The sequence below is a fragment of the Carassius carassius genome, chromosome 37, assembly GCF_963082965.1.
Source record: "Carassius carassius chromosome 37, fCarCar2.1, whole genome shotgun sequence".
In the NCBI taxonomy this organism is placed as follows: domain Eukaryota; kingdom Metazoa; phylum Chordata; class Actinopteri; order Cypriniformes; family Cyprinidae; genus Carassius; species Carassius carassius.
Genome location: NC_081791.1, coordinates 20,745,035 through 20,770,261, shown reverse-complemented (window position 1 = coordinate 20,770,261; position 25,227 = coordinate 20,745,035). Strand labels below are relative to the sequence as shown.

Below are 25,227 nucleotides of genomic sequence, written 5' to 3'. Positions count from 1 at the left end.
ATGTGTCGTGGAAAAACTGAGCTCAGATAATTCAGGTCAGGATTCTATTTCCTGTTTTGAGGCTGTTTTGGCTTTTGGTCTGAACTTCTTTTTTACAAATGGATCAAAGCCTGCGGAAAGGACATCATTATACTGAATTCTTCTGCTGTTTCCCTACATTTCCTTTTGGAAATGTAAACAAAGAACAACTTACAAGAGACGTGTACGTGCAACCTTGCATACTTATTATTCACTTTGTCTAGATTAACAATATAAGTCCTATGCACACAGACATTAAGTTCACTTTCTATCTCTGTATCACGTTATAAAAAGCAGAATAGGTTTTTCATGCAACACATGTACAACAAATGAAACATAACAGCAACACATATATATTATTAACTAGGCCATATAAAACATTATTCACCCTGTGTATGTGTGTGTTTGAATAAGGAAAAGATTGTTAGCTGGAGGGCAGCGTGTGTTTGGCAAAAGCATTGCTGGCAGTGAGGGCTTCAGATCAGGAAACGAAAGTTACATCACAGGAAAAAGAGAGGAAAAAGCACAGTGTTTCAGTCTAGGGAACTGTGAATGACACGCTCTAGGATTCAGAGTCCTGCAGAGAAAATAATTTAATTCAGTTAGATCTCAATCCTATTCTGTAATCCATATTAATATCACATTAAACCAGTGTAGAGCCAGTAACACAATATGAAATAAAATCAAAACATCCACTATAAAAATTGCATAGTGTTTCATAGAATATATTCTGAAGTTCATTGTGTTTTTAAGCACAAATCTAACATTATTAATGGTTCATACATAAAACAAGAAAATAAACAGCCAGAAGGGGAGGAAAAAATAAAATATATTCAAGATATATTCTCTGAAAACAGGTTTTATTAACCTCTTATTATTTGTTTTAAAAACGTTTTCCTTTTTATTAATTTGAAGACAAGCTGGAGTGTGTTTGTACCTTTAAAGGGGGCAAACGGAGGAACGAGAACACTGTGTTCATCTCTTTAGACTGGAAGAAATCTTCATAATCCTGCAAAATGACAAAATGATAAATGACTGAGGAGAGTTTTTAGCAGATGTAACCGTTTTTTGTGCCGTTTGTCTTTAAAATTGTATATAATATTGGCATTTCATCTGCCATAAATATTAAACCAAACTTAATAAGTGAACCTGCTTATTCAGATTATATAATTATGCTATTTAACATCCATTAGCGTAATCTAAAATCAAATTACTTCAAATCAAATTGTTTATTAATGATATAACTTTATTCATAACGATTCTCCATATAAAAAAAGCACCTTGCTCATAAATTCATTTAAAAATACACAAGGATAGTTCAAATGTGTCTTGCTCTACATTAGTGTCAAACAGTTAATCGCTTTGACGTGAAGGAAGCGGATCTGCTGTTCTGATTGGTTAAGAGAGTTGTTGGAGGCGGTGTCTAAGAGTAATTAGGATTATTGTGAGATTACATCAGTGAGGCACTCAGCAAAATCCAGACGCTTCCATGAGTCAGTCCCAAAATATACAAACCTTATAACTCAAGTTTAAAGCGATGAATCATTTCTAAATTAAGATTCAAACTCATTAATATCTTTCTGATTCTTTAGCCATTTATGGCAAGAGAGTCACAGTGGCATATTACACTACAACTCTATTTGATAAATAGAGAGTGTGAAGGTGTTAATTTAAGTATTAAAGTGTGCTTTGCCTGCAAAATCTCTTTTTTTAAACATTATGATTGTTTTTTTTTATTAAAATGCCTCTCCCTTTTCACAACCTTATAAAGGGCATCTCATGCTTTAATGTGATTGGCTAAAAAACACACAATAAATACCACACTAGAATGTAATTGGCTGGAAAAGAGAACACAGCTTACACCATGGATCTTTGTATACGTGCATTGATTTTTAATAAACATCCTCTCACACCAACCCAATGTGGACTCATTGGCCAGACAGAGAGCTTTTAGCTTATCATTGATTTAAGTGTCTGAGAGAAACAGAGTATTACTTCAGCAGAATCCCCCAGACGTCTTACAGAACCAATTAATATGCATGAATTGAGGTCTGTGTCGGTATATTGATGAAGATATAACCAATGTGTGAGTATCTAACAATAAATTTGCTTCTGAAAGAAGATTATTGAACAGGTTAAGTGAGCATGTTTTAATAAAAGAGGGTGCATCACCTGTCCAGTGTGTGACATACCAAGCATATGAATTAGAAATTGATGAATGAAAATAATTAATAGCTCACACCGCAGTAGTCGTCTCCATTGAAGATCTGAGGGGGGAGAGGATTGCCCTTTTCAGGTCGTTTCTCCTCAGGAATGTTCTGGTACATCCAGAGCCTCTGATCCTCCAGCATGGTGATGTCAACCTCTTCAAAGCTGATCCGGTTGGCCTCCAGAAAGCCCACGATGGCCTGCTGACGTTTCTTCACCTGTGGAATCGCACAAAAAAATTATATGGTCAATGATCTGTGATAGATATTAAATGATCTATGTTATCAAAGTTATTAAATGTATGATTTAACATTTATGAGTGTATGAGTAATTATTCACTCATATAACTACTATGTAGTTGATTCTTTACAATGTTGATACTTTATGCATTTTTACAGAATTGTAAAATAGTAAATATAGTATTGATTGGAAATAATATGTGGTGCAATGAAATTAACTAATTAAAAGTGTTATTAACAAATTTTGGACTCGTCAACCTTGTAATTTCCAGCCTTGAAACATTCTGAATTTGACAGTGTTGGCGAAAAAGTAAAAGTATAAAGTATTAATATACTGTTCTACATTTCTGTGTGCATTAGTGTCTATATGTCCTTTCTGAAAACACACAGATGGAAAGCACTCAGTGAAATTCCCATTAGCCAGATGTACAGGGGGAGAATATTGATCAGCAAAAGGATTTATCTGAAACCACATGTACAACACACAGGTGGGACTTCAGACACGCCTAAAAAAAATCCCTAAAACTTTATAGAATATGACTATGCATTTAAAGCACATCTAATTTAACACACAAACCATGAAAGACTTTGTGTGTATATTTCAAAGTGTCTATTTGTGTGGTCAAAAGGTTATTTAACATCTGTTCTATGTCTGGCGTCCTGTGTTTCTGAATCCTTCCCCATATTAACACTGAATAAACATTTTGTCCTTATCTTGCACACTTGTCTGTCACCCTCTGCACTCGGCTCTCCGTTGTACTGTTTAAAAACTCAATAGTTCCATTCCAGTACAACAATGACAAGTACATTTTGCAAAGAATAAACATGTCTTTCTTTAAATTCCTAGCACTTGTAGTTAATGAATGCATTAAGTAGTGGCACACAGAGATGAAACGATTTCCAAAATGATAACATTCCTTTTATAAACAGCTTCCTCAAAAGAACAACATAGTAGAGTTAAAGGGATAGTTCACCCAAAAATGAAAATTCTTTCATTAATTCCTCACCCTCATGTCGTTCCAAACCTATAAGACCTTCGCTCATCTTCGGAACAAAAATTAAGATATTTTTAATGCATTCCCATAGCTCTCTAACACCCCTACAGACAGCAAGGATCCTTACACGATCAAGGCTCAGAAACATAGCAAGAAGATCATTAAAATAATCCATGTGACATCAGTGGCTCAACTGTAATTTTGCAAAGCTACGAGAATAGTTTTTGTGTGCAAAGAAAACAAAAATAAAAACTTTATTCAACAATTCGTCTCCTCCCTATAGCTCCGTTTTAGAGAGTATCACATTCATAACTAAAGCTGTTCTGTGTCGGCAGCACTGTACGCTGATATGCTGTTTATGTTGTTTACGCTTTGATCTGAACATAAACAACGCATACATATGTTGCATACGTTGTTTATGTATGTGATACGCTCAAAAATGGCACTATAGAGTGACGCGGAGGAGACGCATTGTTGAATAAAATCGTTATTTTTTTTCGTTTTCTTCACACACAAAGAGTATTCTCGTAGCTTTGTAAAATTATGCTTGAACCACTGTCACATGGATTTTTTAAATGATGTCCTTACTACGTTTCTGAGCCTTGATCGTGTAAGGACCCTTGCTGTCTGTGGGAGTGTCAGAAGGCTCTCAGAATGCATGACAAAAAATATCTTAATTGAACTTAACTTTCGAAGATGAACAAAAGTCTTACAGGTTTGGAATGCCATGAGGGGGTGAGTGTTTAATAACAGAACTTAAATTTTTGTGTGGCCTATCCCTTCAACTGATGCTTCAGTTTTAAAATTTAAAGAACTTTACCACTGTTGCAAAACCTTTCATTACATGAAAATATAATAGACTGTCTTTTTAGATATTCTCTTTAAATCACCTTTTGTGTTTCATAGAAGAATACAGGTTTAACTAAAACCATTAAGTCATAACTTGAAATAAAACAAACATGAACTTGAAAAATATATATATAAATAATAAAAAAATAATAAAAACTATACAGACATATTTAAAAAACAATGACAAGAAAGCAACAAAACAAATTAAAATAAAACAGAAAAATAAAACCTGGTTTATTTGTCTGGTTGTATAGATAGTATCAATGGTACTAAAATAACACTGGTGTGTAACTAATGACAGAATGTTCATTTATGGCTTTACTATCCATTTAAGATAAAAAAAAATAAAAATAAAAACGTGTGTGTAGAATCTTAAATCTTTAAACTATTAAGCCATATCTATACCTTTAGCTGCTAGCTACATGCATTTTCCCTCAACAGGCTCCAGAACTTATACTTCAATCTCCGCACCTGACTACAGAAAATGAGGCCTAGTTTCAACAGCTGTTGAGAGGGCGTGAATTACAAAAACACACACACCTACACACCCTAGTTTGGCAGTACTAAAGTGTGGTTTTAGACATATCTATTTGTGGAGGAGGACAGATGGAGTACAAAAAGTCCCCTGCCTCACCTCGCCTGTCTCTCCCCCTCTCTCTGCTGACTTTGCAGAGCGTGTTGCTGGGCGGCCACTGCATGCAGAGCTGTTCAGATGAATTCTGTCACTACTAAACACACACATAAACACACCTGTGCACATAAAAAGCACAAGTGACTAACTATTGATACTCAGTGATGCATTGATGAGTGAATCACATATCTCTCTCAATCGCATATGCACATGTTTGAATGCAAGAAAGAGAGTGAGATTCTTTGTAAAGGTAGAGAGAAGCTCTCCATTAAACATTAAAGCCTGTCTGTGCTTTTTAAAAGCTCTATAAAACTCCCGGCCTGATAAACTGAAAGCAGGACAATAGCAGCTCTAGCCTTGTGTCGCAGTAGGGCCGCCACACAATGCAGCTATTGTTTTATCCTCAAAACAAAACACTGCAGACATAGCCATTCTCTGTCTATATGATTCACTTTAAGAACTCAACTTCTTTATGTCTACAACAACATGTTAGTCAAGATAATAAATAATCACAACTGTGTTTTCTGTAAATACTGACTATCATTAAGTTACATCGTTAGACCAGTATGTGGCGACAAGTGACTTGTCTTTCAGTGACTCATTTCTTAATTCAACCGATTCGTTCAATTATTTGTTCAGGAAGGACAACCAGCATTCACCTGTCTTTGTGTGCAAGTTGTTGAATCAGTCGTTCAACCGATTCGTTCAAAAAACGTGGTTTCATTCATTAAGGAATAAAATACTACTCTCTGTGAGACGCATAGTGGTGATGTTTTGTTTATACTCAAGTTACTCAGTATTACTAAGTATTAAATTCTGTTTTATTGAATTTTTGTATAAAAACAATATTATAATCATGCTGTTATTCCTAATATACCGTGCTGCCTCCTGACTAATAAGTCATTTTCAAAGCTATTCTGATATATTTGGATAAACAGCACTTTTGTTCAACTGATTTTCCATTTTCAAACTCTCTCTCACACACACACACACACACACACACACACACACACACACACACACACACACACACACACAAACTGCATACAATTTAAATTATCATTTAAACATATAGCCTATTGATTAATGATTCATTTATTCAGAAAGCAAAAGTGTCCAATAAGTGCTATTTTATTATTAGTAAATGCCATTCATTAATGCTTTGAATAACCTTTTTCTTTTTAATTTATTTTAAGTAATTTTGTTATGTGTATTAGTTTATTTAAAAAATATTTCTATCCAGCTGTAGTATCAGTTTTAGTAATTTAGCACTTAAAAACAGATCTCATTAATTACTATATTACTCATTTTTAGTTTTTTTAGGTTTACATTTTCATTTAATATTTACATTTTATTGTGTTTCAGCTTTTCAAATTGAATTTAATAGATTTACTAGTTAACAATAAAAACACTAATATCTGATTACAGAATAGTTTACAGAGGTTTTGTTAATGTGATCATGAGGTGACCTGCTACATTTAAATTACATTTGTTAGGCTACTGATATGATTTGGTTTTGAATGTACATCCTTTTGATCTTTTTCTAATTTAAAAAAAACAATTATAAAAATTATACTACATAGAATTTTTGTGAATTTTTGCATGTGTAAAACTTTCAATTAAAAGATGATAAAGTTGATAATAGTTTATCAACTAAGTATGTGTCATCCTGTTTTAAATCAATGAGCTGAATGCAATCTTACCACTCACTTAACACACATACTAAGCATATATCAATGTCGAACCTGTCTCTCCACTAAGCCCAGCTGACTGAAAATCTGATTAACCTTCACTCATTTGATCCTAAAATCGGCTGCTTTTTAGTACAGATTTCATCAGTCATCACTTGCTTCACATCCTCTTGACAAAAAACAAGTTATTTAACAAACACATATGTAAACTGAGTGAACACACACACACACACACACACACACAGTAAGCCTGCCAACCCGTCACATACCACTTATTAAGTGAAACATTTTCTTTTTCTTTTCTAATGATTATCTTAGAAGAATGTCAGCATAAAGGAGATGTTTGCCTATATATGAGAGCAGTGTGTGCTGAGGCCACGGAGACTTAAAAATAGCTCTTTTTGGGTAAGCAGTCCTGGTCTTGTAGAAATAAGAAATCTGTGCATAACGCATTTAGGCTATTACCTCATTCTGGTACTATTAGGTTACAGTACTGAACTGTACATGCTTCTCTAACATCCAAAAACACATGCTTCATCTCCATATCAAAGCTGTCAGATACACAGTGAGTTACTGTACAAACATCATCTGATAGCCATCAAACACCAAACGAATGACATGACAAGAAAATATGAATCCAGTCGCCCCTCCCTTCTCCCAGTCTCTGTTCAGAGACTTTGATCTCCTCATTTAAAGAACTAAAAATCAATGTCACTGGACCAGCCTGCTAAAAGGCTGAAATATAATCCCAGCTCTGAATGAATCAGGACATTTCTTGTGCTCTCCCTGCAGGCTGTATAACAGAGCGATTAAAACCGAGCTGATCTGTACGCCAGTGATTGTGGCATTGGAGTTGGCAGTGGGGTTGGCTTTTACTGTAAACAAGCACTTTGTCCAACCTAAGCTTTATGGCTGTTTGCAGTGCGCCGAGGTGGACAACAGTTTGGGTTATCTGAAATACAGCATAAACCATAACCACTGAAAAGCATTTGATAGAAATCATTTATGAATATATAGATCAGAACTGAGTTTGGCAGTGGTTATGTAACTAATAGATTTTAGTCACAATAAGTCATGTCTACCCAGAATGTTCTGTAATGTGTGGCTTGAAAACAGCCCCAGTTTGGCATCAACTTGTAATGAAAATGTAAAATACCAAAACGTACCACAGTTACACCCTTAAACCATGTGTTAGGAAAATTATTCTTGGAGTGGCATGTAAATACCATGAACATGGATAAAGGATTAATGGTTTCTATTAAAAGTACCATAGTATTGCTATTTGATTCAGTCACTGTAGCCTACCATGGTATCGCCTGAAAGAAAGGGTGGGTTTTCCAGGATGGGTTAAGTTCATAAAGTGGCCAGGGCTTACTTGAATATAAAGGACACTCTTATTGACATATTCATATACAGTATAACTCGCGTGCATTTAAAACCCTTACAGAGTGCCATAAATGTAGCTATCATGAAACGAAGTTATTCATATAAATCTATGCAATACATTCTTACGTTACATTTTTAATATATAAAATAGATTACAAAGTGACAGATCACAGATTAAAAATTTGCTGTTGTTTGATGTGTAGTCTCCAGCTTTACAACACGCAACTCTAAAATTCGCGGTGTAAACATGTTACTCACCGCGACAGACCCGGAGGAGGACGCAATAAACACTCTGATGACCATCGTAATCGTCCTTGCCCTCTCGCGGAAGACTGAAAATGTTACGATCTCCCTTTCTATAGACTTCTTTGGATCTGCGGTGACGTCAACGCCACCCTTTGAAATGAAAGTGAGTGCGCGCGCCCGGTGTTCTATGATAAAGCCGCTCGCGCTCCATCGGTGTACTTCACTCGGGAGCGCGAGAGACTGGCAGCGATTTTATCCTCTGGCTCCAACTGAAGATGTGGATCATGGGAAATGTAGTCTCCATCTCCTAAAAAATCCGAAGGCTATCCTTGCGTTATGTATTCGATTATAATGTCAAATACCTGAAAAGCTACGTAAATCCTCCTCTCATGCAAATATGTTAATGCCATAGTTAGGATGTTGCTGCGAAGTGTTATCAAAATGAAATGATATGACAAGCTACTGAATATAAGGGAATATAGCGAAATCATTGTTGCCATTATGCGTTTGTGTAGCATATATAAAAAGGCTTTATTTGAGTTGGTTTCGTGATCTCCTATTTTTATATATAAACAACATTATTCTCAATTTTTCCAGAATCGTGCAGCTCTGGTTTACATGTTGTTTATTGCTGCATGTAATGCATTAAAACATAAGTATAATTTCATAAAGTACAAGTTGATTTTAAAATGCAACTACTATTTTCTTTTTTTTCTTTACTTTTTTTTTTTGCATTTTGTGTTTTTCAGTTGAATAAAATAAAAAAGTTTCCCTATAAATTTCTTTAAAAAAGTTGAATGGTTTATTTAAAAGGGGACAGTGCAATTACATAATACACATGAACAAACATGGTTAAAAAAGCCAGAATTAGCCAAAAGGCTATTTTTCATCTGTAGTCCCCTGGCCAAGATGTTAAAAAGCATTAAAACACGAACAAGAAAATACATTTACAAGTCTATGGCAAATTGACTACGTACAATATAACTTCAATATAAATGACACTGTAAAATAACTTAAGGTACACTGTACCTGTTACAATAATAAGACACACAAAAAACACATTTTCAAAAAGACTATAGTATATCAAATATATAATACAGCTCAATAGGCTCGGCTTTTAATGTTGGCAGACTAATTGTTAATGAGCCAAATTTTCATTTTTTTTGTAAAGGCCTTGTAAGTGTTGAGCTGTCTAACCTCCTCAGGTATAAAATTCCATTCAGTAGCGCCCCTCACTGACCGTCTCGTTCTCGTGAACACAGTCTTGTGTCTTTATACACACACACACACACACACACACACACACAAACACACACAGACACACACACACACACACACACACACACATATATATATATATATATATGTATGTATGTATATTTAAATTAATTTAAATAAAAATATTTTAAATCAACAAGCCACTTGTGTTGCTTCATTTTGCTAATTTTCCAAGCTCTATTTATTAATTTATTATTATTATTATTATTATTATTATTATATTTGCATGGTATTTATTTGGTCATTTGCATGTTTGTTCTTACTGTGAAGGCAAAAATATATTTTAAATCTAAAATGTTTTAAATCAATGGAACTCAATGGCATTTCATTATTTTGATTTTATTAAGATATTTATAATTTTAATTTATCATTGTTTCTATTGAAGTGAAGTGACATTCGGCCAAGTATGGTGACCCATACTCAGAATCTGTGCTCTGCATTTAACCCATCCGAAGTGCACACACACAGAGCAGTGAACACACACACACACACACACTGTGAACACACACCCGGAGCAGTGGGCAGCCATTTTTTTATGCTGCGGCGCCCGGGGAGCAGTTGGGGGTTCGGTGCCTTGCTCAAGGGCACCTAAGTCGTGGTATTGAGGGTGGTGAGAGAACTGTACATGCACTCCCCCCACCCACAATTCCTGCCGGCCCTGGACTCGAACCCACAACCCTTCGATTGGGAGTCCGATTCTCTAACCACCAGGCCACGACTTCCCAGGCCACGACTTCTATTTTCAATATCTATTGAAAATAGATATTTTAACTTTTATCTTATAACATAACACCAATCAGGCTCGAAACTCGCTTTTAAAATATCTTTCTGACGGGTTTTTGCTCCTTTAAAGCATCACCGACGCCTGTCGCCTGTCTGTCGATCGATGTAACATCAGCCGTGCTCAACAAGTGACGGACGGGGACGCGCACGTTGCCATGGCGAAGCGTCACTATGTCTCCGGTAGCAGAAGGCGAGGCGCGGATTCAGAGATTTCACCAACTCCTTCAGTAAAGCACATATTCCTTTTCAAAAGCTGCAATCGCCTCTATAATCGACCTCAGGAGCTGTCAATTTAAAGGACAGGCGACCAAAACAACCGCTTTCGCCCTCTGTTTACCGAAACGAATACGGTTTTGCTAATCTTTGGCGTCGTCTCTACAGCAGAGCGTGTTGTGTGTTGTCGTAGTTGCACGATATAATCCCAGCTAGCTCATGTAGCTGGCTAGCGAGTTTACGAGCTGTTAACCGAGCCACATTATGAAGAAACTGACTGTATAGATATGGATATTTAGAAAGGCAAGATAATTGGTAAGTAACGTTACTTTTAAAATTATTTGTTAGTTGTTGTAGCAGTGCACGTACAGCGTTTACTATTGCTTTTGTCACTTTTTTTATCAACACAAAGTACGAACGATCAGGTTGTAAACAAGAAACACTAGCAGCAGCTTAATAATACACACACATATTAAGATACAGCCTTGTTTTGTTTTAAACGAAGACACGTTGACCGCTTTTTTAGGACACCTGTAGCTGGAACTACTGTTATATTGTTTAATTATGACTTGCAATTCTGCCTTTGAAAATCTCTTTTGTTATGATATTTGTCAACAGCAACTATAATAACTCCATTATTGTAAGTTCATCACAATATTATTTTATATATTTAGGAATATAGCATATATATTTTTATATCATCACTTTAGGCTCCTATTCACTCAGCATTTAGTCAATTTTTATAGGAATATCAACCAAACTGACATGAATGCAACTCTAATTGATTATAACTTGTTTATTGTTATTAGGAGTAGTGGTATATTTGAAATGGTCTGTACCTGCAAGAAGCAAATAAAGCTGATATTTATTTGGTGAAGGCCTCATATAACTCAATTTCCTTAATTTACGATATTTGAATATTAACTTAAAATTTTTGATCCTAACGTTAAATAATTTGTTTCTTTTTGCAAAGATGTTGATTTATGGCTCTTCATAATGGGTGACTTAATAAACATTTTACCAAAAAAAGAGGGAGGTGAAAGGTCAGGGAGTAATTATTGTGTTTAGCATGAAGGCCATTAAGGAATGAATGATATTATTGGCCAGTTAAAGGGCAGACTCAATCTCCATGGTGACGGTGACCAGAGAGGATATCAGGATTCAGCAGGTTCAGGGACAGAAAGAGCAGGACTAAAAAACTTTGTGACTAAATTGTAGTAATGTACATAATTTTATGGCTGAATACATTGTTGTAGTGGCTGGACACTGTATCCCACGCCACATTGCTAGATGAGAATTAATAACACATCACAGTTGTTAATGAGCAACAAACATGACAGTGGCTTGATGCAGAGTTGATGAAGCCTCTCAGACAGCTTGAGTGTTTAGTGTCTGGTTTTATGTCACGATTCGCTGAAGGCTCTCACACAATCTAATTTGCATACATGCCGTGTCATAGCAATCATGCCTTTTCTGATTTGTGTGTTTGGATGTGTGTCTGCTACTTATTAATTGTGAGTGAAGCACATATTCAGTCCAGTCTCAGTCTGATCTGTCTCGATCATTGTGAACTGTATTGCAGGGAGGGACATGGACTTGCATGGGGATAATCAGGAATCAGAGCACAGCCGATTGTCTCATCATAGTGACGGGAAGATCTCGGAATCTCCTTTTCGATCTGGAAAACAGGAAAAATACCGGAAAGACAACGAAAGCTTGGTTGAGGACCATGCACGAACCAGAATGCGAAAGCCGGCCGGAGACCCAGACCGGGATCGATGTTCGGATGGAGAGCGTAGCAGTCCCTCTTTCTACTCGGATGATTATGAAAACATCTCACACTCAGATCGGTCTCTCTCTCCGTCAGCCTCTCCGTCTCCACAAAGAAGAGGGAGGTTTAGGAGAGTGTCCAGCAGCCCCTTACATCGAGCAGGTATGCGCACGCGTTATATGTAAACATACAAATCATATTGAAATTTAAAATCTATGTAGAAACATTTAGCACAAACCTATAAATAAACAGGACTTTTAAGGAATTTGAAACAAAAAAACTTCATGATGTAAACGATGAATAAATATTTAAGATTCTGTAAGATATCTAGGTCACTAATCTAATAAGTACATTTGTAAGTACACTTTTCATGTGAACTCCTTAACATGATCATCACAATTTGAACATACGTGAGTACATATGACTCAGCACTGTACCATATTTATGTAATATCTTGTTTACTTCTCCTTTTCACACATCATAATGGAACAAATTCATCTGCAATTCAGAAGGTCAAATAATTTGTATAAATTTTCATAAGCACATGAAATTAGTGAGGTTACCTACCATTTACAGGTATAATGTAATTAACATGATGTTCAAGGCCATCAGTAACCAAATCCTGTGGTGTTTGGGCATGGCCAATTTATTTATTTATTTATTTATTTGTGACCAATCATGTTTCTTGAGACTCTTTGATTGCTGTGATTCAACCCATTATCTGAGGGATGGGCGGCAGTGTAATTTTCTCACTCAAAAGATACTCCGTTGTGCAATCATATAAATGAGTCCTTGGTGTATATATCTCAGGAAACCTATGAAGGACATGGCCAGATCACATTTGACTCCAAAAACTAAAATAAATAATTATATTTTGCTTGAACAATATAAAGCCAGGGTTTCCCATACATTCATTAATTTGTGGCGGCCCGCCACAATATCAACGCTGACCGCCACGGATTGATTCAGATTTTAAAACTATTTAATATGGGTACAATTGTATTTTATTGTAGAGCTGCGCGCTGCTTGCTCCCTACCTCTCACAAACTGACAACGGAGGCACGCACGACTAGCCCCTCCTCTTCGAACACGATCTGAATCAAAACATGAGCATGCGTTAGTTACAGATTGTTGCCGGTGCTTAATGCTTATTCCCCCAGCGAAGATTCCAGAATCAATCCGGAGTTGAATGGTTAGTAATGAACACTGTTGCTCAGCATAACTCTGAGAAGTTAGTCTATGTTAAGCGCTGTCGCGTTTCCATTACAGATTCGTGCAAAACTTTAGTGTTTTTTTTTCTAAATATCGATAAACAACTATTGTGAAATGACGCCGTTTCCATTAACCGATGTTATGCGACTAAAATGTCATTTTTTTCCTCTCGCGATCAGTCATTCCAAAAATCATGGCAACGGACGTTGGTAGGTTTATATATATCACAGCCACCAGACTAGACATTATATTATTATTATCTCCAGGTTCAGGTTGGTGTGTGTTGGTTTTTGTCCACCTCAATCTCCAGATTTGTGTGTGTCTGTCAGAGTCTGTGTGTGTCCACCTCCAGGTCCAGTTTGGTGTGTGTGTGAGCCTGTGTGTGTCTGAGTCTGTGTGTGAGTGTGTGTGTGTGTCTTTTTGAATGTTTGAGTTTGTGAGCCTGTGTTTGAGTGTGTCAGTAAGTTTGTGAGTTTGAGTGTGTGTGTCCATCTCCAGGTCCAGGTTTGTGTGTGTGTGTGTGTGTGTGTGTGTGAGCAAAATTTGCAACAAGAAGTCTGTGGAGCAGTCATAGAATAGAAAGTGTAGCAATGGCATAGCAATGTAGCAATAGCTATGTCTTTAAATTCTATCATCGTTTACTCACCCTCAAGTTGTTCCAAACCTGTATGAGTTTCTTTGTTCTGCTGAACACAAAGGAAGATATTTGGAAGAATGTTTGTAACCAAACAGATCTCGGTCCCCATTGACTACCATAGTATATGTTTTTTCCTACTATGGAAGTCAATGGGGACCGAGATCTGTTTGATTCTGTCATTCTTCCAAATATCTTCCTTTGTGTTCAACAGAACAAAGAAACTCATACAGGTTTGGAACAACTTGAGGGTGAGTAAACGATGATAGAATTTTCATTTTTGGGTGAACTATCCCTTTAAGATATCTGACACTAAGTGTTGGCAATGGAAATGTGTACTTGTCACTAAAAATATATGATATATTTATGATATATACATATACATAAATATACATTTACAAAACGATTTTAATACCATAATGTTTCAAAAATAACAGATTTTAAAAATAAAATATATATAGTTTTACATTTAAATGTAGATGTGCTTAATTGTCAAAACAATAATGCATCGATGCAACACATCCTAATGATCCTAAAAATAGGTTTCAGTTTCTTTGTGCAAAATGTAATTTCACATCTATATTTTTTATTTAATTATTTATTTTTGTTTTGTTATTTGAATTAAAATATATTATGGATATCAACCTTTAAGTTGACAAAAGCATAACGTTTGTGTTCTGCAGTACCAGTAATGACCAGCAGATTGCAGAAGAGACATTTAGCGTTGTGTCATGTAAATGGAAAACTATAATGTTTTTTTTTTAATTAATACTTTTGTTCAGCAAGGTTGGATTCAATTGATCAAAAGTGACTATAAAGACTTTCACATTGTTACAAATAAATAATGTTCTTTTGAAATTTCTATTAATCAAATAATCCTGAAAAAGATGCAATTTTTGTTTCCACAAAATATCTCTTGAGCACAAAATAAATATTTGATTGATTTCTGAAAGACCATGTGAAACTAAAGGCTGGAATTTTAGCTTTGCCGTTACAAAAATAAATAACACAAACGTTTATGTTTATATATATATATATATATATATATATATATATATATATATATATATATTTATTTATTTATTAGTGGTGGGCAGCGATAATTTTTTGTCTTTTGCATTATTGTCTGCGATTAATAGCATTATGCACAAAACTAATAAATGCATTCAAAAGTAGTGTATTGACCTACTGCTATATTAACAAAAGTTTAATAACATTTGGTGTGCAAACAGTTTAAACAAAATAAGGTGCTTTTTACAGCAGTGTTCATTTTAGATAGTAGCAGTTAAAATATTTATTGTAGCCTAAATCACAACTTATAATTAAATTAAATATAAAACAAGCCATTTGTCACTGCCAGGGCATTAATGTTTTTATAGAAAATATTTTATAGTTTGTTATAGAAAAACAAGTTATTCTCAGAGCCTCGATCATTATATTATAACAGGCCCCTTCCTATTAGAGACCTGCATGATCACGGGACCCATCGCAGCAGAGTTCGGTGCAGGACAACACTTGATGGGCGGGTAGAGACTCGTGTGTGCGGGATGCGGGAGAATAATTAGGTTGTGCTCACACTAGACAATCTTAACCGTGCCAGAGTGCGTTTGACCCTCAAAGCCTGGTTCGTTTGACTAGTGTGATCGCTCCATTTAGCAGTCCCTGGCTCATTGGAAGAGGTGGGCCAGAGCGCGGTTCAGTTATATATACCGTATTTTTCCGGACTATAAGTCGCACTTTTTTTCCATAGTTTGGCTGGTCCTGCGACTTATAGTAAGGTGCGACTTATTTATCAAAATTAATTTGACATGAACTGAGAGAAATGAACCAAGAGAAATGAACCAATAGAAAACATTACCGTCTCCAGCCGCGAGAGGGCGCTCTATGCTGCTCATTGATCCTGTAGTCTACACGACGTAAAGAGAATGTTGTGGCGTGTGTCCATTGCAAGATAGAGCTGACATACCACAACTAGGGCCCTATGATTTCCGCGAAAAGGCGGAGGGAATCGCGGAATCTAGTCATAAAAACGGAATTTACAGTTTAACGCGGGATGGCATTGAATTTGCCAAATTTTGAATGAATTAATCAAACATAGTTCATTGCACTTACATCAAATCACGATATGGACTAATATCTGTAAATATTAAGCCGGAACATTTAAATATGAAAACTGCATGTTCTGCGTGTCTCTGTTAATGAATGGAGCAGAAGCGCGTCTTCATTCATTAAACACACTGAAGCGCGCGTGACGCTCGCGGTAATTTCAGCGTCTGCTGTCTCACTAAATAAGGACGTGAACACATGAACAACATCTCCAGAACTGCTCTGACAGTCACTTCATGAGCATTTGACCGTTTGATTTTAGTAAAACTAGCATCACATCACATACACAGAACTGTAAAGGTACGTCAACCCGTCAAAATAAAAGTCCGGTTTAGTTTAGCTCTTGCAGTTTAGTACCAAAAAGTTAAGTTTGCTTAATTTTCAATAATTAAAAGAGAAATTAAATTAATGTTTTATGTGTTAATTGTTTAATGTGCATCTCAGAAAATGCTTTATTTAAAACCCCAGAATGGCACTTAAATGCACTTAAGTCATCTGTCAACTTTATTGTCATTGTTCACAGTACAAGTACAGACAGAGAAACAATGGGTAATAATTAAATTTGAGTTTATTTTTGATGTATGCATTGCATTCTATGCATTTAAAAAAAAAAAAAAAAATTCTAAAAAAGGTTCATTTTAAGAGACCCAGGAGTCTCCATTTTCTCTTGCTTAATTAATATTGCACTTTAATTAAGCAAAAACAAATTTTATCCGATTAATCGATGGAATTTTTGGTAGAATACTCGATTGCTAAAATATTCGATAGCTACAGCCCTAGTGGTATGTGAATATTGATGCTTAGCCTAAATAATTTGATCGGGAGCATCCCCTCCTGTGACCAATGACTTGTCTGTATGTGTATTCAGAGCCAGTGAGCAACAGACTTTCATAATAATAAAAAACTTCGTTATTGCGCGATAAAATAATTGTCCGCGTTAATAAATTAATGCGTTAACGCTATAATAATGTGTTAACTTGCTCAGCCCTAATACATATATATATATACATATATATATATATATATATATATATATATATATATAGAATTATAATATATATCATTTACATTTATTCATTTAGCTGACGGTTTTATCCAAAGCGACTTACAATTGCTATATATGTCAGAGGTCGCATGCCTCTGGAGCAACTAGGGGTTAAGTGTCTTGCTCAGGGACACATTGGTGTCTCACAGTGGATTCGATAAAAAAATATGTGCAGTTACAACCACATATGTGCAGTTACAACCACATATAGGACTGCAAAAACTTTCAAAAGATTTTTTTTTGTGTCTTTAAAAGAAGTCATATATAGACAGTTTCATCGGGCGCACGCGCCTGGACCTAAGTTAACTTCCGGTCTGTGTTGTGTATATCGGTCTGGCTGCAGTGCCTTCTACAAACGCAGTAAAAGTCAAGGTGATGAGTAGACTGAAGTTGGGCTCAGGTGGTTGTGATGTGGGATGTGTTTCCCATACATTTATATATTTTCGGAGACTCGCCACAATTTTAAAACTGATCGATTTTCAAAAAGGCTTCGCTGAATAAACATGAGTAACGTTACGCAACGTTACTGCACGTTTAATAATAATAATTCCTTACATTTATATGTTTAAATATCAAAACGAGGCACAGGTGTTTTTTTATATCGCTGTATTTCTGAAGGAAGACTTGCATGTTATATGCCTGATAAAGCAGCGTGTGAGCGTACCAGCTCTGCTTTGTTTACAGCTGTTACTGGGGAAACCTCTATTTCTCGCGCTTTATGTCTATGTTTTAAAACATCTCCTGCTGTCAAAGAATGAATTTGCATTTTCATTAAGTCCGCCTGATCCACGCGGAAAACATATTTTGTTTGTTATCAAAAAATATCTACTCTAGAGGGACTTGGCTGTTGTTATTGATTCTATTTGGAAGTCTACTGGAAGTTAAGTTAGGTCCACAAAAGCGTGCATGCACAGTAACGTTTGTTTATGTTGTGGCCATTGAAACCGTCTATATATTGCAGTCCTATATGTGGTTGTAACTGCACATATATTTTTTATTGATTTATTATTATAATTTTTTGTGGCTTTATTTAATTACTTATATGTATTTACATTGGTTGTTCTTTTCAGGTGTACGTAAAGGTGTGTCACGCCGTTTCCCACCCCACTCCCATCACCCTAAGCAGCGGTCAGGAGACATCCGATCCCAAACTTTGAGTAAAGATGCTCCATCTAAAGAAGTGGACCCGGTCACCAAACGCATGCTGTCTGCCCGTCTGCTAAAGATCAACGAATTGAAGAATGCATTGTCTGAGCTGAGGCTGCATGCAGATGAGTTGCAGCGTGAGAACCGTTTATTGCGACAGATGCAGCTGCGGCAAGAGAAAGCTCTGCATCGCTACAATGACACAGAGAGCGAGATCTCGCAGCTGTTGTCTCGTCACAACAATGAGACTCATGTACTGCGTGAGAGGCTGAGACGCAGTCAAGAGAACCAGCGCACAGCTGAGCGCAGCCTCAGGGAAACGGACGCCCAACTCCAGCGCTGTCGCAGCCAGCTGCAGAAACTGCAGCAACTTGCAGATGACCAGAATCTTGGAGAAAGGGAGGAACTCTCACGAAAACTAACATACACTCAAGGCAAATTGCAAGAAAGTGAACGCAGAGTGAAGGTAAAAAAAAAAAAAAAAGAGAGACCGTCAATCAGACAGTACAGGGTTCAACAATAAGGAAGGCCCACTGTCCCAGGGCAAACTGTAAAATTTTTGTGTGCACCTTAAGATAATGTCTTTCCATAAGATATAAGGGATATCCTTTTTGTGCAAACCTTCTTATTTTCTTTATATGTTTATTTTTATCATTCTCATATTAATCAATATGTGTTTTTTTCATTACTCTGTGTGTGTGTGTAATGTATGTAATGCGTCATCAGGAATTGGAGAAGAACACAGAGCTGAGTAGTGGGAGCTTTCAGAGGCAGCTAGCTAATGAGAGGAAGAGAACTCATGATGCACAACAGGAAGTTAAAGCACTACAGGAGGAAGTGGAGAGGCTTTGCACTAAACTAAAGGTACCAAATTCTTTACATAAAACACCCACAAATCACATGCAGATTTTAATTAGATTTTGATTCATTTAATCACCAATACATCATGTCATAGATTAATTACTTTTTTGCATCTTATATCAGGAAAAAGAAAAGGAGCTGGATTCTCGGAATATATATGCTAACAGGATGCTGAAAGCTTCTTCCAGAAAAGAAGCTGAGAATGGCAGCAAGCGAAAAGGTAGATCTAAGTCCCATTACAAAGCTGTACTATTCACCTTCCTCCCAGGGCCTTCTTAACATTAGGTTCATAATTATTATTAGCAAACAGGTAATGACTCCACAACAAACATCTTACTATGGTGATTATATTCTCGTGAGATTCACTAGTGACTCCATCTGTAATTACAGTGGTTTTATGGATTAGATATATCACTTTGACATTTATATAACAATCTTCATTCAAACAAATCAAGTGTTTGAAGAGATATTGTTGGGGCACTAAAGGATGGAGTATTACATTATGTATATCTGTGTGACTTTAACCTATGCATTTTGCCACATGTTTGTTTGTTCATGTATTGAAGTCTCCAATACAACCAGCACTAAGGCAGTACAGACAGAGGACAGGACATCCTCACTGGACTTCCCATCACCACCTCCAGCTGTTACCAACGAACTCCCACCTGACGACCGGACTGATGATTACCTCTCTCTGAAGGCATGTATAATCTGCTCAGTAGAGGTCTTATAACTTACATGTCTTTTTGTGTTTCATTTTCTGAATCTTATTTATTTATTAAACATAAGAGAACTGTTGTTCATTAAAATTGTGATTAGCTTCAGTTTGTGATGTCATGACTGTATTTAGCTTTGTTTAAAAATCTAGTGAGCTGCTTGTTGTCTTCGACAGCAGCTCACAAATGGCACTCCATTTAGGAGATTTCAATCGATTTTGAATAGTGAGAATGAAAGTACATCACACTCAGATACTGGGTAAAGTAATACATTTTCATTTATCACTATTATTAATGAACAATTTATAGTAGACCATATTCTCTGCAACAGCTGCTTTTGATATATTTTCAAGTATGTTGCATCAGTGATGCCAAATGTAGTTGGTTCTTGTGTCTTTTAATTGATTGTGACCTGCCAAATTTAGACATCATCAGGATTCGGTGCAGACTAAAATAGTATTTCATTGAGCAAACTTTGTGGAAATTATGAACTTTGTTTTACTCTTTTCCAGTCCTTCGTTTGTCATTCATTTTCTTCAATACTCTATCAGCAGGACCAGCAAGGCAGGGAGCAGAGATCAAGAGAAGCAAAAGAATGGAAGATTCAAGAGTTTTGGAGGGAAAGGGAGAAAGAAAGAGACATGGAATCTGAGATGGTACGGACAAGGGAGAAGGAGAGAGAAGAAAAGGCAATGCGTGACAGAAATAGAGAAATGGAGCTGCTGAAAGACCAGGAGAGGCAAAGACTAGATCAACAGCAGAGCGCAAATCAGAAGAATTCAAAGGGAAACAGAGGTAGGAAAGTAACTGGTCAAAGATGCCATCCTGCTGTCTAAGTTAAAAACAAATGGACATACACAAATAAATGATATAATTAACATAACAATTTGTGTAGTTTAAATACTGTTAGCTAAAATATAGTTTAAATAGTAGAACTAAAAAAAGAAGCTGAAATAACTAAATTTTTCAATCATGTACAGATGTATAGGATGGATGTTTGACAAATATTTAATGTACACACCAGTTCAAAAGTTTCTTATTCTCACCAAAACTGCATATATTTAATCAAAAGACAGTTAAAACAGTCATATTGTAAAATATTATTTAACATTTTTAAATAACTACTTTTTTATTTTAAAATATAGAATATGTAAATTTATATAGAAATACAATTAATTCCTGTGGGTTTAAAGCCGTAGCCATTACTCCAGTCTTCATTGCCTCATGATCCTACAGAAATCATTATAACATGCTAATTTGGTGCTCAAGAAACAATTCTTAATATTGTTCATGTTGAATATGTTGAAATATTATAAATTTTTTCCAGGATTCTTTGATGAATAGAAATTGCAAAAATAAAATGTAAAAAATATTTTTTTGTAACAATGTAAATGCCTTTACTGACATTATTCAATGCATCCTTGCTGAATAAAAATATTACTGGTACTGACCCCAAACTTCTGAACAGTAGTGGATTTGTTGATATGCATGTTTGTATCTACAGTAATTTGGTTTCTTTTAAATAGGCCTGGACAGAAAGGAAGAAGATTGGAAGAGGATTGGCCTGTCTATATCTCAAAAGGAGGAAGAGAGCAGGAAGCGGCGTGAACTGGAAGAGGAACAACTTAAAGCAAGAAATCTGGAGATCCAGGCCATCAGTCAAGAGAGTGCAGAAGAGGAATGTCAGCGCAAAGAGCAGCTACTGGATAAGATGCGTGAGATCGAAATGCAGACTCAAGGTCAGGACTCTGACTTCTTTTCCGATGACACGGGAAGTGTCCGCTCTCCTCCACGGTTGTCTGAACAACGCAACCACAACGGTATTTTCAAATCCACAGAACCAGAAGAGAACACAAACACATTGGCGAGTGGGAGAAGAGTGGGTGGTCTCCAAACACATGGACCAAGTGAGGATCTTGATCTTGCTTTTGGCAGCTACGCCCCTTCTTTTGGTAAATCTGCCCCCCGTGTTGGTTTAGGTGCACGCAATGCAAACCAGCCACCTCGACACCTAGATGAAGGGCTGGATCTGGGGAGCCTAGTCAAAGAAAGGAAGTCCAACCTCATGCAGCAACTTTTTGGTGCCTCTGCCACACCACCTCTTTCTGATCCATCCAGCAGGATGGAGATCCTAAGCCCCCCTCTAACAAGCCAGTTGACATCAGGACCAGTGGGTGGACGCAGGAGGGACACAGACACACCGAATGAACTAAACATCAGTTCCCTCCCCAACAATAGGAGCGCTCTGCATGTCTCTGAGAGCCGACCTGCGGTCAGGGCCATTACGTCATTTGATGATGACATAGAAGAAGTCACACTCTGAATAAGGAGCTTTTATAGCCAACAAGAAAGAATCTGTTTTTTGAAAACACAAGGAAAGATTGTTCTGAGCTCCCTTATGAAATAATAGCTGATTAAACAATGTTTAGTTTGCTAATATGCCTCTCTTTTCTAACACTTCCGGCAAATTCACAGAAAAATACTTTTTCAGTGATACTTTTTTCATGGTTAGGTTTGCACAGGGTCCAATATTAACATTCGGTGCACATTTAAGGCTGTAAAAGCACGGAAGGGACTGGACAATTCTGTGGATGATCTACTGACAATGCGCAAATTAAAGAAAGAACACAGATGCATCTAGATCCATAATGACCAAAGTAATCTACCAAGAGCTGCGGCAGTTAACAACTATGGCTGCCATGTCAAATGCAAAATGGGCTAATTGGTGGCAGATAGTGGTAAACCGACTACCGCAAACCTTGAAGTATCACACTGTGTGATATATTTAAATACTCCCCTCCTATAAATTTTGCATCTGAAAGGGTGATTCCTACAAATGGATATACTTTACAGTAGTTTTTTTTAAAACAACAACTGTATGGCCCTTAATGTAAAAAAGGTCACCTGTAGGCAAGAAACTTTTAAGGAACCACAGTTTAGTAAATGGTCAAACTGTAAGAATGATAATCTAACCCTTGCTGATGTAATAAAAAAAAAAAAAAAAAAAGAGTGATTCATATCAAGAATGTACGACCAGTCAAAGAAGGAAAACATCAGTTGTGACTTGCACGTCGTCTAAACAACTTATACCTCAGTGGAAAATTATGAAGTTTATCAGAGATGCTTGAAGGCATTTAGGTACTTATTTTTTTGTCAAAAATCTGACACATAGTGACCTTGCTGATCATATTTTTGTTTTGGTGGCTAAACATTTAGAAAATTGTGAGGGAAAAAAATCTGGTATTTTGTTTAATAAAAATAATTCATAAAACACTTTCATGCTGAGTAAGTGATATTTAAAGACTATAAAACTGTACATTGTGCCCTTGAGCGGTGGGGGAGACCAGGTCATTTTGGACTTTTCCTCTGTGTTTTGTTTTTACGGTTGAGAAACTCCCTTGCATACCGCATGGAAGGAATTTAAAGTTAATGTTGCATTTGGATTTCCTGAACAATTTACAAGAACGTGATCATTCGAGCTAGAGAGTGATATGCATTAGCTGATAGTCTTGTGTAAGATTCGGTTTATGCTCTGCACTTTCAATACTGATATGAGTGTGACAGAGCTTTGCCCTCTCTGAGAGCTACGCTGCTGCTCGGCTGACTCAGGCCTGGCCTGCGTCTTCTCCCACACAAGTCTCTCTCCCCTTGTCTCATTTTAGATAAATGTTAAATGTAGAGTTTGTAGTTTACAGATGAAACCGTGAGACAAATACCCAAATTCTATTTATACAGGAAACCCGAAAATATCAAAATATCTAACCAAGTGGCATTTTCTCAAATTGAACAAACTGGTCCCAATTTGAGATTTTGTTGTACTATTTAACATTTATAAAGCTTATTTTTCTAAATTGAACTTGTGCTGTTAAATGACTCTTGGTTTGATATTTTACTTAATACAGTGATTCTATGTGTGGTACATGTACACATAATTTTTGGGGGGCCAATGTATATGTTTTTGTTAATGTGCACGGTATGATCCTTTTTACATTAACCATTTAGTAACCAGAAAACTTGGAAGTAATTTGACTTGAACTTGAATTCTCAGCTAATACAGTGTCTTTGTTTACCTGCTTTCACATGATGAGTTTTCAATTTTTATAAATGCGGGGTTATCTCTGAGAATTTGGTGGTTGTTTTACATTTTTTCGTGTAATTAGTATATGTTTTGCTTTATACAAACTGTAGTAATTTGGTATTAAAGCATTTCAGGGTTTCTCAAGTACTAAGACATCTATTGTGAAATTCTAGAAATCATGTGGTTGATGTTGCTTATTGTGACTTTTTAATGAGGGATGTCACAATTTATACATGGACTTAAAGCCAAGTTAGATTTACATTTGAAATCTACTGTAAACACGAATCAAATACTTAACTATGTTTCATTTTCCAAAGGCCACCATTACTCAATTTTTTTTTAACGAACAAAATCTGGCAATAATCTAGTACTCACTGATGAGTTTTGTTGTTCTGTCAAAATTCTCACTGCGAACTGACTGATGCTTTTAATGGTGATCCATCAATTAGTTTTCCAAAGCACTGCAGCATGTTACTGTAGCACTAAATATGTTCATTGTTAAAGCAAATTCTATTATGATATTACACTGGCTTGAGATTGATTTTGTGCTTGTTATCTGACTTTGTATTGTATAGTAGATTTTGAAATCGTGATTCTTGATGATCATTCAATTACAGTTTTTATGGTTAAAGTGTGTTTGTCACGTCTTTCCACAAGCTTTTGAAAGAGAGATGTCATCAACATCATACAGACTGGAATACGAATAACCATTAGTCAGCAGCACATGACATTGTGTATGGAGTGATCTCCAGAATCAGATCCATAGACGTGTGTTACCTAGAAATTTATGTGTGCTATGTGAACATCCTCTGTCATTTACAGGAAACCTCTGATTGTCTTCTCGGGAGTGGCAGTAAGCTTCCAGAGGTACATGTGTGTTGTGAAGCATGGTAGAATGTTAGCCATTGTCAAGTTACCATAGAATGTGATCCATTGTAAGGTCGTGGCAGAGATGTGGCCATTGTGGAGGGATGCTGTTGTGAGCTCGTGGGCAAATGGCTCTGTGCATTTAACCTCGATCACATGACTGTTGTGTGATTCAGTTATATCGATGATGAGACAATTATAGGTTTATAGTGTGAATCTTCTGATACCTGTCAAGAAAATGTCACATTTCTTTG

The 25,227-nt window shown here is 36.3% G+C and overlaps 2 protein-coding genes across 3 annotated transcripts; one reads left to right on the top strand and one right to left on the bottom strand.

Annotated features, from left to right (window-relative positions):
• Positions 1-283: 283 nt before the first annotated feature.
• On the bottom strand, positions 284-8,517 carry LOC132118337 (SH3 domain-binding glutamic acid-rich-like protein 2). The gene is made up of 4 exons (XM_059528118.1): positions 8,276-8,517; positions 2,259-2,444; positions 956-1,027; positions 284-595 (listed from the first exon to the last, which is right to left on the bottom strand). Exons 1-4 carry the CDS (start codon positions 8,318-8,320, stop codon positions 581-583), a joined length of 318 nt encoding a protein of 105 aa, XP_059384101.1. The 5' UTR covers positions 8,321-8,517; the 3' UTR covers positions 284-580.
• A 3,584-nt stretch (positions 8,518-12,101) lies between these two features.
• Positions 12,102-22,465, top strand: LOC132118325 (lebercilin-like). Of its 2 annotated transcripts, none has more exons than XM_059528105.1 (7): positions 12,102-12,470; positions 18,376-18,917; positions 19,178-19,315; positions 19,436-19,532; positions 19,879-20,012; positions 20,583-20,823; positions 21,555-22,465. In XM_059528105.1, the coding sequence occupies exons 1-7, from the start codon at positions 12,128-12,130 to the stop codon at positions 22,349-22,351; spliced, it is 2,292 nt and encodes a 763-aa protein (XP_059384088.1). In that variant the 5' UTR covers positions 12,102-12,127; the 3' UTR covers positions 22,352-22,465. The 2 variants fall into 2 exon arrangements, with proteins under 2 accessions (XP_059384088.1, XP_059384087.1); XM_059528104.1 differs by having other exon boundaries at positions 20,580-20,823.
• Positions 22,466-25,227: the final 2,762 nt, after the last annotated feature.

Bases quoted from the DNA above. Each gene is read 5' to 3' on its own strand.
- LOC132118337 (XM_059528118.1), bottom strand. From the start codon at position 8,320: ATGGTCATCAGAGTGTTTATTGCGTCCTCCTCCGGGTCTGTCGCG. The intron at 2,445-8,275 runs GTGAGTAACATG...GCGATTCCACAG, and splicing joins CCTCCTCCGGGTCTGTCGCG to GTGAAGAAACGTCAGCAGGC. The intron at 1,028-2,258 runs GTGAGCTATTAA...GTCATTTTGCAG, and splicing joins ATGGAGACGACTACTGCGGT to GATTATGAAGATTTCTTCCA.
- LOC132118325 (XM_059528104.1), top strand. From the start codon at position 12,128: ATGGACTTGCATGGGGATAATCAGGAATCAGAGCACAGCCGATTGTCT. The intron at 18,918-19,177 runs GTAAAAAAAAAA...ATGCGTCATCAG, and splicing joins AAAGTGAACGCAGAGTGAAG to GAATTGGAGAAGAACACAGA. The intron at 20,824-21,554 runs GTAGGAAAGTAA...TCTTTTAAATAG, and splicing joins GAATTCAAAGGGAAACAGAG to GCCTGGACAGAAAGGAAGAA.